Below are 15,541 nucleotides of genomic sequence, written 5' to 3' on the forward strand. Positions count from 1 at the left end.
GATGAAAGGGAGGTCCCCTCCCTCATGCAAAGGTCCATTAATTGCTTTAGCCAATACATCTGTGATGCAGGACTCTACTGTGCATAGAGCTCCTAAATCTTCTCCCATAAATCTCATGCACTTTGATTCTCATCTTCAACAACATTATGATGGACCTCTTCTGAGAGTGACAAAATAATGGTAGACTTCCATAGCTCATCAACTTCCATCCAAACATCATTATCCATATCCTCAGGTTTAACACCTTTGAAATGTAAGGGTTTAATATACAACTTTTGCACCAAAACCTGCCATATTTGGGACTTCCAATACCCATAGTTGGTACCATCCAACTTGGCAATATTAAAGAGAGCTATATCTTTCAGATGACCAGCCATACTATCCCAAACCAAAGCAAAAAAGCAAAACCTCAGGTTGCTGTAATTAGCAAAAAATGCACTAAAACCACTGCTAAAACTGGCTGAAAGGGTGGATTTCACCAAGGGAAGCACCTGTCCACCAAATATAACCAAGATAATATCAAATAGTAAGCATTACCCTCATAGAAGTGCTCAAAATCTACAGATTTTAGCTAAATGACAACAGTATGTAAAACTATCCCAAAATAAAGCAATCACTAATACATATGTCACTACAACGGCCAAGTAGCAAGATACATCCAGCAGTGAGTTTCCAAGGGGCAAGAAGGTACCAAGAACTGTCAAACCAATCACCTATCAGGCAACAGACATCTCATAGGTCTAGAAGTCATGCATGTAATGGGTCTCAGGGTAAGAGAAGAGACCAACCACAATCACAACTGATAGAGCAAGAAGCTCAATACATAACCATCCAAGATGCATACAAAACTGACAAACCTATTGGGGGTAAAGGCGCCTCCGCCGTGCCGCCCCGTGTATTACTACACTGATAGTACCCGCCACTGCACACTGCAGGTGGCGGGCGCCCCTCACGTCACTTTATTCTTTATTCTTTTAGTGACAGTTTGAATAAAGGAAGGCCCGGTCACACATTGTGACTGTTGGAGTTCCCATTTCTTGTCTCTCTCTTTCTTGCTCTTGCTCTCCCGCCATAGCTCGCGTGCAAGCTTTGATCCTTCTCACCTTTCAACTGGTATCAGAGCTTGGCATTCTCTTGCTCGAGCTTGACTCGGTGCTTCCCGACCTTTGCATCGACTCGCTTCACGCATTGGGTCTCCATCCCGGCAGCCATATCCGATCTCCCCGAGCTCCCGTCACTCCCCGGCTTCCTGAGCACCTTCCCAGCCTATTGAGACACCTTCAAGGCATTGATACTGAGGTATTTGATCATTCTTTCAGGGTTTTATTTCAGTCTACAGGTTGCAAATAGCAAGGGCAGCCATGGCTTCAAACCCTTGAAGCTTATTCCCCTCATATTGTGCCTTACACCTATCAAGGCTCAAAGAGGCTTGTCATAGGCCTTTGATAGGCCCCTCTTGAGCCCCCCATTACCCCCTTTTCAGCCCATGTGGAGCAGCAGCAAGTTCAGCACCAACAAGGCAGATTGCATCATTTTTTTTCCAGGCTGTGAGCACTCATCTACTTCAGCTCCACACTTGGCCATTGCTTCTTGCTCTCTACCTTGATCAAGAGGGCTATAGACTTCATGTTTGATGTCATTCAAGCTTTGGGCATTTCCAGCCTGCATAATGGCGTCATCTTCGCATGATAGTGCCATCTTTAACATTACAAAGTTGGATGGTACCAACTACTCTTATTGGAAGAGTCAAATTTGGCAGGTCTTGGTGTAGAAATCTCAGATTAAGCCACTTCGGTTGAGTGGGGAGCAGCCTGAAACTATGGACACTGACGACTGGCTTGAACTTGATGAGCTATGCAAGTCCACGATTGTATTGTCTCTCACTGAACAGGTACATTATAATGTATTTGAGAAAGCACAGAGTGCATGGGATCTATGGAATAAGATCAAGAATCTTTATGATAAGAAAAGTCCGGCGAGTCAGATGTACTGGTTGAAGCAACTTATGGATCTGCGCATGAAGGATAATGCGACTACGTCTGCTCACTTGAGCCAGTTCCATGCTATACTGAAGAACCTGACTTCGCAGGATATCACCTTTGGAGAGGAAGTAACTCCTCTTTTCTTGCTTGGGACTCTGAATGAGTCATGGGATGTATTCCGCACTGCTCTTTGTGCTTTTAGTGCTACTCTAAAATTGGCAGATGTTGAGAGTGCTCTTCTTCAGGAAGAGGTGAATCGCAAAAACTTGGATGCCTCTTGTGGTAGTCATGCTTTGACCGTTAGAGGCAGGAATGACAGGTATGACCGTGGTAATGGCCGAGGCCGTGACTCGCAGAAGGGTCGGTCTAAATCTCGTGGCAAGTCGCGTAGTAAGTCGCGTGGGCGCAATGCAAATGTCACTTGTCATCATTGTGGAAAAAAGGGCCATATTAGACCACAGTGTCATGAGTTGCACAATGAGAAGCGCAAGGATAAGGGGAAAGATAAAGTGCAGGAGAAGTCCTCTGATCGCAGCATAGTACCTGCGAAGTCCAATGTCAAGATTGAGGAAATTAATGTCACGCAGACTGAGGAGTCCGATGGCGGTGATGAGTTTATACTTGCAGCTAGTTCTTCTAATGCTTCACACTTGACTGAGACATCTAGTATGTATGCACAGTGCTGGTTATTGGATTCAGGTGCGTCCTTCCATGTGACGCCTTACCGTGAGTGGTTTCACTCTTACTGTACTGTATCTGGATCAGTCAGACTTCGAGATGACAGGTCTCTTGATATTGTGGGCTGTGGAGATATTCAGTTGCAGTTTTCCACTGGCAGTTCCTTTTTGCTCAGGGATGTACGTCATATACCTGCGCTTACGCGCAGTCTTATGTCTGCAGGACAGTTGGATGATACAGGGTTTCATGTCTGTTTTGGGGATTCTGCCTGGAAGATTACCAAAGGCAGACTTGTGCTTGCTAGAGGCGCCAAGGCTGGCAGCCTCTATCCTCTTGTTGTATCTGGGTCTTCTGTAGACCATGTTTTGGTAGTGGGCTCTATCCCACATATATCACTTTGGCATGCCCGTTTGGGGCATATGTCTTTGAAGGGAATGAAAATGTTATCTGGTTTGCAGTATCTTCCGCCTTTGGACTATGCACATTTTGACTCGTGTGATCATTGTCTTTATGGTAAGCAGAATAGGTCTACGCATAAGAAATCGGGTAGGCCATGCATGAGTGAGCCCTTGGCATTGGTGCATTCCGATGTTTGTGGGCCTATGCCTTGCATGTCTATGGGTGGCGCGAAGTACTTCGTTACCTTCATTGATGATTTTTCTAGGAAAGTGTGGGCTTATCCCATAAAGCAGAAGTCCAATGTCTTGGCAGTTTTTCAGAGATGGCTTGCTCTTGTTGAGAACCAGACTGGGTATAGGCTGAAATGCCTTAGGACTGACAATGGGGGAGAATATGTCTCACGTGCTTTTGAGCAGTTTTGTGATGACAGGGGTATTAAGCGTCAGTTGACCGCCCCTTACACCCCACCCCAGAATGGTTTGGCTGAGCGCATGAACAGGACTATTCAGGAGCGTGTGCACTCTATGCTTAGCCATGCCGGCCTACCCCAGAGTTTTTGGACTGAGGCAGTTAATACGGCAGTGCATGTCATAAACCGATCGTCTTCCAGTGGATTGGATTTCCAGGTTGCAGAGGAAGTTTGGGCTGGTAAGCCACCCTCTTATGCGCATCTCCGTGTCTTTGGATGTGAGGCATTCTGCCATGTGCCCAAGGACAAGAGGAGCAAATTGGATCCAAAGAGCATTAAATGCATATTCCTTGGCTATGGTGAGTCAGGAGAGATGGGCTATCGCCTATGGGACTGCAGGCGCGGAAAATAGTACACATCCATGATGTCGTCTTCCATGAAGACAAGATGCATAGGCAGCCTGAGAAGGTGGTTGAGATCCGCAGAGTGATCTTTCAGGAGAAGCCTAGAGCTCCAGCACAGCCAGTAGTATAGCTTGCAGCAGTTCCTCCACAGGGCCAAGGTGTTGGACAGGCAGTAGAGCCTGCGGTGAGACGGTCTGCTAGAGACAGACGTCCACCTGACAGATTTCAGCCCTCCATGCATTATGTTTTGGTTACAGATGCAGGAGAGTCTTTCACTTATGATGAGGCTATGCGCAGGGGTGACAGTCACTCCTGGGAGAGGGCTATGCAGCCTGAGATAGACTCCCTGCATAAGAATGAGACTTGGGATTTGGTTGCCTTGCCTAAGGGCAAGAAGGCTTTGCCATGCAAGTGGGTGTACAAGCTAAAAAGTACCCCTGGACACCCCAAGCCGGCATACAAGGCTAGATTGGTAGCAAAGGGTTTTAAGCAGGAACATGGTGTGGACTTTGATGAGGTCTTCTCTCCTGTGGTTAAGATGACCACCCTGCGCTTAGTCTTGGCTTTGGTTGCACAGCTTGACTTAGATCTATATCAGATGGATGTCAAGACGGCTTTTCTACATGGGGACTTGCATGATGAGATCTATATGGATCAGCCTAAGGGCTTTGCAGAACCTGGCAGGGAGCACCTAGTGTGCAAGTTGAAGAAGAGCTTGTATGGCTTGAAGCAGGCACCTAGGGAATGGTATCATAAGTTTGATGCCTTTATGCAGTCACAGGGCTACAGCAGGAGTGCTATGGATCCGTGTCTTTACACGAAGAAAGCCCGTGATGGCAGTTTGCTTATCTTGGTACTCTACGTTGATGATATGCTGATAGCAAGGAAAGCTCATGATGAGCTAGATGCTCTTAAATCTCAGCTGAAGAAGAGCTTTGAGATGAAGGATTTGGGACAGGCCTCACATATACTTGGGATGCGCATTAAGCGCGATAGGCATCAGGGGCTTTTGTATCTCTCACAGTGGGAGTACATTCATAAAGTCCTTGAGCGCTTCCGCATGCAGGACGTAAAGCCTATTGGCTGTCCATTACCTTCTTATGTGAAGGTATCACAGGCCGATTGTCCGCAGACAGATGAGCAGAGGGCCGAGATGGCCAAGATCCCTTATGCTTCAGCCGTGGGCAGTTTGATGTATGCCATGATAGCCACTCGTCCAGATATTGCGCATGCAGTTGGTGTTGTGGCACGCTATATGGCTACACCTGGCAGCAGACATTGGGATGCCGTGAAGGGTATCATGAGGTACCTGAAGGGCACAACAGATATGTGTATTTGCTATGGTAGCCAGGATACAGGGGTCGTGGGGTACACTGACTTCGATTATGCAGGACATGCAGATAGTAGGAAGTCCACTTCTGGCTATGTATTCACCTATGCTGGAGGGGCTGTCTCTTGGATGTCCAAGGTTCAAAAGTGTACGGCTTTGTCTACCACTGAGGCCGAGTATGTTGCAGCCACTGAGGCTTGCAAGGAGGCCATATGGCTAGGCTGTCTAGTTGCTGACCTTGGGATTGATGCTATACCTACACTGCATTCGGATTCTATGAGTGCCATTCAGTTGGCTAAGAATCCGGTCTTCCATGCGAAGACAAAACACATTGAGGTGAGATATCACTTTATACGTGGTGTTGTGGAGGACAAGTCTGTTGACCTTGTCAAGATCTCCACTGACGAGAATCCTGCAGATCTGCTCACGAAAAGCCTCACTACTGAGCGCTTTGCCTTCCTCAGGAGATTGATGGGCATTGGATGAGATGTTGCCTTTCCTCATCCCTTGTACCTATGTACATTTGTACTGTCTTTTCTTTTTTCTTTTCTCTCTCGCTAGGGCAGATTCGCCTTTAAGTGGGAGGTTGTTGGGGGTAAAGGCGCCTCCGTCGTGCCGCCCCGTGTATTACAACACTGACAGTACCCGCCACTACACACTACAGGTGGCGGGCGCCCGTCACGTCACTTTATTCTTTATTCTTTTAGTGACAGTTTGAATAAAGGAAGGCCCGGTCACACATTGTGACTGTTGGAGTTCCCATTTCTTGTCTCTCTCTTTCTTGCTCTTGCTCTCCCGCCATAGCTCGCGTGCAAGCTTCGATCCTTCTCACCTTTCAAAACCTATGATAGAGATAGGTGCCTGCCCCAATATGCGTATCAAATCAGCCCACTACAGACAAATTGCAGACATAAAGCTCTCAAGAGAGCAAATGCATGTAACTGTCCCACAAGCTCAAGCTCATCTGTAAATAAGACTATGTGTACATCCAAATATACCAAGAGGCTCCCACTGGAAGTGAAGTTAGATGCAAAGAGAGCAATCAACGCTCTAATACATCAAATACATAGCATCAGACATGCCAAATCCCAGTAGGGTACATGCGGAGCATAAATCCCAAGCTATCTTAGACCCGTAAAGCATAAGCCTGAAAGCATTCAAAGAGCATATAACTGACATTCAAATGTAACGGCAGTAGATCCAAAATGCTCAGATATATATGAAGATGATGCTCCAAGTAACTGTCAAGCATGGGCAAACCAAGTGGCATCCATATTTGACCAAAGCATAAATGCAAGAGGCCTAAATGTCAAGCAGTGACAATAGGCATAGACTGGTCCAAAGCATGCCAACTGAAGCCAAATGCCAGTGAACGACCAAGTCAGAGACTAATCCAAGATCAAAAGCATTTCGAAACCAAGAAGAAGAATTGGACAACCTCCAAATACATCGGTATGATCATTCAAACCTCCAGTGAGTACCCCGTATACATGAACCAATGCATACACCAAGTAAATGAGCTTCAACCCACTGTATTATGGCAAGCAATTTATTGTTAAATTAAGCTCAAACGGTACTCAAATCTGCTCCAAATCAGTCCCAAAGCATAGACATAGCATCCCATAACATCCAGGCATCATTGGGCATCAATAGACATCAAATGGGCAATGCCAAGAAGCATCAAATAGTAAATGTCAAGTGCTGCCCTGTTTTGACAACCCTAGGACCGTGTATACGTCAAAGGGTTGAAGGGGGAAGCACTCGAATCGATCACCGGGAGTCAAGCAATGCTCGGGAAGGTTGCCAAGAGTGCCGGGAAGCCGAGGAGTAGGGAAATGCCGGAGGCGCCTTTACCCCCAACACTATGATGGTAGGATGAACATTTTGTAGAAGTCTCCCCCATGCATTGGGTTTACTTTCTCCTTCCTGCTATAAATAGAGGTGAAGGAATTTTTGCATTCATTTACTATTTCTTTTGGTATGCCATCCATGACAAATCTTCTTTTTGCAAGGCCATGAAAGCCCTTGTTCTTTTCTTAATGAGTTTTGACAAAGTCCCTTGAGATACAATGCGAGTCTCTCATAAGGCTTTGTTGAACAAGATGCCTAGTTTTCTCTATTTCTCTTTCCATTGCTTGGTGTTTGGCTAGGTTGGCTCTTTCCCAAAGCTTGAGGTCTACTTCATTGAGTGGGCATTTACTTTCCTTTCTTGTTGTATTACGTATCATCTCATGTGTCCATGCTAACTCTTCTCTCTCTTTACCACAAAGCATATATCTTATAGCTTGATACACTGTTGCACCACCCCCCCCCCCCCCCCTCCTCGATCAAACTAACTTGCTTCTTTAATATATTGGTGGCTCCCTCTATTATCTAACAAAAGCACCTTTGTTTGAAGTGTCTTGGGTTGCCTTTTAGGTTTTATGCATCCCTATAAATTTGCTAGAGACAAAATTGTTGAGAATTAGAATAGCAAGTGCATGATTAGAATAAGACTACTAAGATATACTTGAATTGATGCAAAAGATGGCCTCTAATATCCCATTGGTGAGTAGTACCAATGGTCAAGTTGGGCCCAATACCCCATGTGGCTTTGAGAATGATAGGTGAATATGCCATGATTAATTTGAAGGAAGTCTTTTAGGTCCACGAGGCCATGTTCCTAGACCATTTCCTCCCAATATAGAAGCTCTTCACCTTGCATTAGTGTTGCTACAATCACAATGTCTTCTTCTTTTTGAATCATATTAAAGTCACCCCTAGCCAAGCCTTTGAGATTTGGCACCTTACCTAACTCATTTCATGGATGGGTTGTCCCTCTTGCATCATTTTGACCATACATATCTATTTAATCTACTAGATCCCAATTCCATCCAATGACTAGCCTTTCATTGTGAGCATTTTATTTGACCATTGGATTCCTTTTGGCTATGATAATTGTTAGACTATTTGATTCTCCACCTTGCACACCACCTACAAAACACAAGTAGTCCCCATTACTAAAATTTAGGCCACTTAATGCATGTAATCTATGCTCCTAGATAACCACCACATCAAGTCTTGTTTGCTTTATCCACTTCTAGAGTAGACACCTTTTCATACTACCATTTATGCCTTTCATATTAAAGGTACCAAGTTTAATCTCTAGTGGCATCAACATTTTGTATTTCATTATGAGTATTGACCCCTTCATAGCCCTTATTACTCTTCTCAATGTGCTCTTGGTCTTTGAACTATCTGTTAAGCTTATTTTCATTGCTGCTTCCTCGATTAGTACCCTTGTGAGCTACAAACCAATCCATGAATCTTGAACTTTAAGCCATTTGAATCTTTGCATTGATTCTTGGATATTGTTTATTCAAATGCTCCAAAGGAATCCTAATAAGAGTAGCAAAGAACTAGCATGAATTCTATTGTATTTCAGGATAGTTGATTTTTGCAAAAAAATTTGATTGGTGGGGGTCTCAAGCTAGTGCTTAGTGGAAATTTCACTTCCTTCTTATGGGAGTTGTTTTTCCTTTTACCATTTTTAAGAAGTTGCCAACCATCATTAGTTGCCCCATTATTTTGAACATTGTATATTTTGCCATCAGCACCTTGACTCTCTTTGACCACTTCTTCCCAAGATGATTTAGTTGCTCTTGATTTAGGGCCTTCATTCACATCTTTGTTTTGATGACACTCCTTATAGTAGTGGCCCCACATGTTATAGCCATGGCATGTGCCGGAAAATTACCAAGGTCGAGGCCCTAGAAGTAGATTCCTTGGGCCCTAACTTTATAAGTTGCCTTAGCATTAATAAAAACCACTTCAAAGAATCTCATGTCCCCATAGTAAATTTTCTCCAGTGCTCCATTGCCTCCCAAAATGGTATTGTACTAGGTTGCTACCTCCATTGGCTAAGGAGGTTTACATGTAAAACAGACAAGCACCACCCTTGTGTTGAAATGAGCTAGGTTAACACACACCTTATCTAAGTTCAGGACAATTTCTTTTACCTTCATTCGTAGCTTTCTTCCATAATTTTTTGCATAGCTAGTGCTAGGATATTTGCAACTAGCCAAGGGTTTGCTTCAAGCTAAAGCCTACAATTTTCTTCTATTGGGCTTAGTCTCTTGTTCTACTTCTAAGTTCCCTTTACTACCATCTTCAAGTTCTTTGTCGTATTTACACTTTTGAGACAATTTTTTTTGTCCAATTCTATCGAAGCCGTGTTGTCACACCGATTTGTATTTCCATTGATGCTCTCCTATGTTTTTTGTGGCAACGCTTGAAGTGCTAGCCTTAAATGGAGTTCTTAAGCTTAACATAAGGGATTTGAACTCTTAGACTTGCTCTCCTGGTGAGCAAATGCTCTTGGTGGTGACATGTGCTAAGTTAATTCTTAATTAATTCTATCTACTCTCCTTTACAACATCTTACAAATGCTTATGGTGTGCTCATGTTATCGTTGCTTCTTCTTCTTCTTCCATGCTCTTGAGACTTGGATATGTCATCTTGAAGAACTCTTGCCTAGCGTTGGAGTTTTATTAATCTTATTCTTCTTCCGTGCTCTTGGGGATGTCACCTCGAAGAATTCTAGCCTAGCATTTGACTTTCGTTAAATAACTAGAAATATGTTAATCAAGGTTGGCAACTTGGAGCAAAACAGCCTTGACGATCGATCCCTTTGACTGGAGTCTGGCGGAACTTGGAAGCTCAAAACTGGGCAGCTTTGGTTAAGCATCTAATTGCGCATCGCTAAAGGCAAATTGGATGGGCTGAGCTTCGTTCCTTGGAAATGGAGAGACGGGAAGTCATGAGTTGTGTCTCCCGGCGCCTGCAGCAAATGATGCTGATCACAGTCCTAACCATGCTTCTAACAGCTGGTCGGGCTGATGCGAGGAGCAACCTCACACTGGGTTCATCCATGGGTTACGATGGGGGCGACGCGCCAGCCACTGCTCATCAGAATTGGCTGGAGTCTCCAGGTGGCACCTTCGCAGCAGGCATTCGTAAGGTAGGCGGCGATGGGTGGGGGTTCGCAATCTGGTACAACGTCGTCACGATCAACGAGAGCATCAAGACGTTCAGTGCGAGCAGGGGCGACGCGGTGGTCTGGGTGGCCAACAGGGACGCGCTGGTGGGGTCGGAGGAGGAGGCGAGGAACGCGACGGTGGTTCTGACGGAGTCGGGCGATCTGGTAGTGTTGGGTGGAGGCCAGGTGATGTGGAGCAGCGGGACAGGCGGCAAGGGCGTGGCGGGCGCCTCCCTGCTGGATACGGGCAACTTGCAGCTCCTAACGAGTCCCAACGGTGCGCCGCCCGTGTGGCAGAGCTTCGACCACCCCGCCGACACTCTCCTGCCTGGCCAGGTCTTCCGCCCCGATATGCCCCCCCTCCGCTCCCGCACCACCCCGGACCTCGCCTCCCCCGGCCGCTTCTCCCTCTTCTTCGATGCCTCCTCTGGCGACAACAGCACCCTCACCCTCGCCCACCTCCACCACAACACCCCCCCCTTCGTCTTCGACGCCTACTGGCCCGCTGCCAAGTCCGCCGGCGCTGCCTACCCTTACAATACCTCGGTCCCGGCTAATTATACTCCTGCTGCAAACGCCTCTCTCGATCCCGTCGGCCTTTTCAACATATACAGTGGCCAGGGGGTTCTCGTCTCCAACTTCACCGCCAACGACTATGACTACACCCGCCCCCTCCTCCGGCGTACCGTCCTTGGCACCGACGGCAACCTCCGCACCCTCACCTGGCAGCCCTCCTCCTCCGCCTGGTCCATCGCCTGGACCGCTGTCGCCAAAGGGTGCACCGTCCATGGCCTCTGTGGTCCTTTCGCACTCTGCACGTACTACCCCTCTCTCGCCTGTGTTTGCCCGCCCGGCTTCAGCATGATCGACCCCCTCGATACCACGCAGGGCTGTACGCACTCGCTCCGCCTCTATAACAACACTAGCACCACTTCCAAATGCCCTGCAAATCCACCCAACTCTTCAGATGTTTCCTCTGCAGTGAAAATGGTCAGAATCCTCCATGCAGATTATGATTCCAATGGCCTGGATTCCAAAACCGGCTTGAGTGAAAGTGAATGCGTCCAATGGTGCAAAGAGAATTGCAGCTGCCTCGCCGCTGCATATCGAGTTCTGCCCAACGCTGATCAAAGCGATTCCAGCCGGTGCGCTCTTAGAGGAAGCTCCAATCAAGAATCGTCTGCCAATATATCAGAACCATACATCAACAACGGAGTCCGAGGCCCAGAGAAGCCCAGCGCACTCTACCTGAAGGTGTCCGCGGTCGATACACAGTCTCAAGACCTGGTCACAGATGTCAACTGGGACAGCATCGAGCTCTCATGCGAACCTCCAATCGTAAACCCTCCTCCAGTGTTCCAGCAAGTCAAAACACGCAGGTTCCTGAAAGGCGGACTCACGGCGATCTACGCATTAGCCACAGGGGAGTTGCTGTGTTTTGCAGCAGCATGGGCGTATCTGTGGCGACGCTACGACAGGCGAGCTCGGGCGGATCGAATGAATCATGCATCAGAGGTGATCCCGGGGGTGCCGAAGCGGTTCACGTTCAAGGAGCTGGAGGCGGCCACGGCCAAATTCAGCGAGCCTCTGGGGAGGGGAGGCTTCGGGACTGTGTACAAGGGCGTCTTTCCTGACGGTAAGGAAGTGGCGGTGAAGAGACTGGAGGGACTGAAGCAAGGGGAGAGCGAATTTAGAGCAGAGGTGAGGATCATTAGCAAGATCCATCACTTGAATCTCGTGAGTCTGCTGGGTTACTGCCACGAGGGGTCCAAGCACAGGCTGCTGGTGTACGAGTTTATGCCCAACGGTTCATTGGATCAAGCGCTAATGATGTGCAGTAATCAGTTTAGCAGTGAATCTGGGCATGGCAGTCATTCTAGTGGTAGTAGCCTGGCTGGTGATGATGACGGTAAGCCCAAGGAGGGCTCGGCCATAGCTGCAGGTACAGCAGAGGGCACCACGTCCAGAGATGACCATCCACATCCATTCGGGTGGGCTGCTAGATACAGAGTGGCTCTAGGTTTGTCGAGAGGGATCGCCTATCTACACGAGGAATGCCAGGAATGGATACTCCACTGCGACATCAAGCCCCAGAACATCCTGCTGGACGAGAAATGGCGCGCCAAGCTCGCAGACTTCGGGCTGGCCAAGCTCACCGACAGGCGCAACCTCCTCCACGTGTCCGCCATACGTGGCACCCGTGGCTACCTCGCCCCCGAGTGGCTCGGCAACCGCCCCATCACCGCCAAGGCCGACGTGTACAGCTTCGGCATGGTCCTGCTCGAGATCATCACTGGCCTCTCACAGCACGACACGTCAGCCCCCGAACATGCCACCTCCTCCCCACCCGACCTAAGCGGTCACAATGCGCACCCCCTCTCAACACGCGCGCCTCATCGTTTGTTCCCCAACGCAACACCGACTACTAGCATGGCATCACAACTCTCGAACCCTCACACAAGTTCCAACCTTCCTCGATGGTGTTACCAACAATTGCAAGCAGGAAGACTTGGAGAGGTCATGGACCTCCAATCTACACACCCACATGCAAAACGTGACAATCATGGAGTGGAGTCCAATCTCGAGGAGCTCCAACTAGTGGAGTTAATGTTGAAGATTGCCCTTTGGTGCATCCAAGTAGATGCAGTTTCAAGGCCTTCCATGGGCAAGGTTGTCCAAATGCTTGAAGGTGCCATCCCTGTGCTAGATCCACCCATGCCCAAGTCCATTATAGTAGAGGAGCACGACACTGTGCCATGCTATGTTGAGATGTAAATAACTATCTAATGCTTGTTAATTATATGTTTTTAGCTCCATTAGCAAGTTCCATAATACTTGAGAATGTAGACTGAAAAAGAAAAGGCTATTTCTATTGAAGTGCTTTTTAAACTTTCAAAAGGATTCGAGGCATTGGTTGGATCAGGAAGCCTTTCTCAAATTAGCATGAACTTCATCACTTTCAAACTTGTTCAAAAAGCTATAGGTGTATTGCACTCTTGAAGGAATAGGATTCTCGTTAGCCCTTTTCAAGGTTGGCTACAATAAAATTAAAAAACAATGGAAGTGCAAGGGTAAAAATTGATAAAAATTAAAGCTAGAAGTGAAGCCCAAAGTAGCAAATAAAGTCAACTTTAAAATCAACAATATGTGTCTTATCAAGACCAGCGAGCAACATGTCATCGACATAAAACATAATGATTAGAGGTAGTCATGGCTCAAGTCTAAGTTACTTTTTGCAAAGACACACTCTCTCTTCTTTCTTCAAGCTTTCCTAGTAAGCTTTCATGGTGGATTGCTATTCAATCCTTCTACTTCAAGGACACTCTATCTTTATCTCAAACCTACTACAAAGCATTCCTTGGATCAAGGCCAATAGGTAGAATAGGCATTTGATTGATCTTGAGTAGGAGTAGAGAGTTTTATAAATAGCGCAAGTTTTAGCGTAGATCACACTAGCCAATAGGGCTTCCATTTTTCATTTCAATCCTTAATATTTAATCAAACATCTAGTCATCAAGCAAACAAGGCATACTCATTCTTCAAGGATTTGAGCCTTGTTCTTCTTCTTTATGAGTCACTATTCTCTAAAACCCTAGCTTTAACAGAAGCAAGGCAACAATACTTTTTGGAATAAATCTCAAGGAAAACAAAGGGATTTTACATTTTATTGCTCCTAAGGTGTATCTGCTATCCAAGCTTCCTTACATGCTAAGATTGAGCAATTTTCCCTCTTCTATGAGCTTTCTTCTTCTTCATATGTTAATGGATAATAGCAAGGTATTGCTCTTTTTCACATAAATCCTTGAAGATTAATCAAGAAGACATGCAAATAAAGGTGACATTGAAGCAATAGAGGGCTATGGAGCAATTTGGGAAAAATCTCTTCATCTTAATGGTTGATTGATTCATATTGGTCTATCAATCTTCATCAATCTTTGAAAGAGATAATCCACTCATTAATTTTGAGATCTCTCTTAATCCATTTTGTAACGTGTCCCCTAGTATCATCCAAGACACGTCTTAGCAGTCCATCGGAAAGGATGTCTAGAAAGCTCCGCCCGGCACTCTCGTGGAATGTTACGGGTTTTGCGATCTAGGTCTTTCCGCGTCTGCCACGTAGTGGAAGTATCCTGGCCGTTCCCACTTAGGATCGACCGGAATTAGGGTTTTCCTGATGGGTCATCAGCTAACAGCAACTAGCGTCAGACCCGAGCAAACTACTTTATGCAGAAACGCCAGGTCCGAAGCGGATTTATGCTGCACTTGGTTCAAGGAGAATGGGAAACAAGAGGGATGCAAAGCTCAACCTCTCTGCCATAAGGCATAGTCCCATTCCATTCCCCTAAAACAGCGTAAATCGGGTAAGACGTAACTTTAGGTCATCGTTCTCGTTATTCGTTTTGATGATGATGATTATTCCGCTGTTCTTCGAGATTTTTGAGAAAAGTTCCCGGCTAACCGGGACCACCCAACCATAGGACGGACCCATGGCCCATCCTCCGCACTTTCCTCGGTTTGTTTTAGTTATGTAATTATCTAACACATTAATTTGACATATAACAATCAGCTTCTTTAATTAACCTTGTTAAGCACTGGTTCCTTCACGTAATCTTATCACGTGACATAGAAAAACAACATCAAGCAAGTTCTTTTAACATTTCATCATTTTATCTTTGAAATACAAGGAGTTCCGCCCGTAGGCTTGTCCATAATCTGCCCGAAGGCTAACCAGTAATCTCCAGGGATCACTACTCCAAGCTTCCGCCCGTCAACTAGTATGCGGGCCTCGAGATCCAATCCCGAGTCACGTTAGCCTCTTGTGCAGGACCCGGAAGGCGAGGGATTTACGGCCAGAACCCCCCTTGGCACCCAAGTGTCCTCCTACTCCAAGTAGAGCTTAACGGAGAGACCTCTCGCGGCGGGTTCGGTCCACGTTCCCGCCGCGGTCAACAACCCCCTTGGTTAGGGTCAGGCAGGCAGTCGGGGGTAACTAAAGCTGCCTCTCCCTTCAGGCCTTTTAACCTGAAGTATAGGTACTCATTTAATTTGTAATTCATAATTCAAACAGAGTCCTAAAATCTCTAGCAAGCACAAACATTTCCATTAATCAACCCAGTTGTATGGCAAACTGCTAAGGAAGTGTTCTTCCCTTTTTGAGTGTATCAGCACTCGTTCCCAAGGTGTCTTGTAAATTGGCAAGATCCTTTTACATTCCGATGTTAGGGCATACCCAACTTGGTTAACCCTAAACTGCTTTAGATATGCTAGTTTCCGGTTTACAACTTTCCTTATTTAGAAGGATATCCAAAAATACGTCTTTTT

The 15,541-nt window shown here is 46.4% G+C and overlaps 1 protein-coding gene across 1 annotated transcript; it reads left to right on the top strand.

Moving 5' to 3' along the window:
- Nucleotides 1-9,869: 9,869 nt before the first annotated feature.
- Nucleotides 9,870-13,111, top strand: LOC148032620 (putative receptor protein kinase ZmPK1). The gene has a single exon (XM_087683241.1). The coding sequence runs from the start codon at nt 9,983-9,985 to the stop codon at nt 12,992-12,994; it is 3,012 nt and encodes a 1,003-aa protein (XP_087539367.1). The 5' UTR covers nt 9,870-9,982; the 3' UTR covers nt 12,995-13,111.
- Nucleotides 13,112-15,541: the final 2,430 nt, after the last annotated feature.

This window comes from Lygodium microphyllum, chromosome 8 (assembly GCF_053477565.2).
Source record: "Lygodium microphyllum isolate KBCC chromosome 8, Lygodium_microphyllum_v1.1.10, whole genome shotgun sequence".
Taxonomy (NCBI): Eukaryota; Viridiplantae; Streptophyta; class Polypodiopsida; order Schizaeales; family Lygodiaceae; genus Lygodium; species Lygodium microphyllum.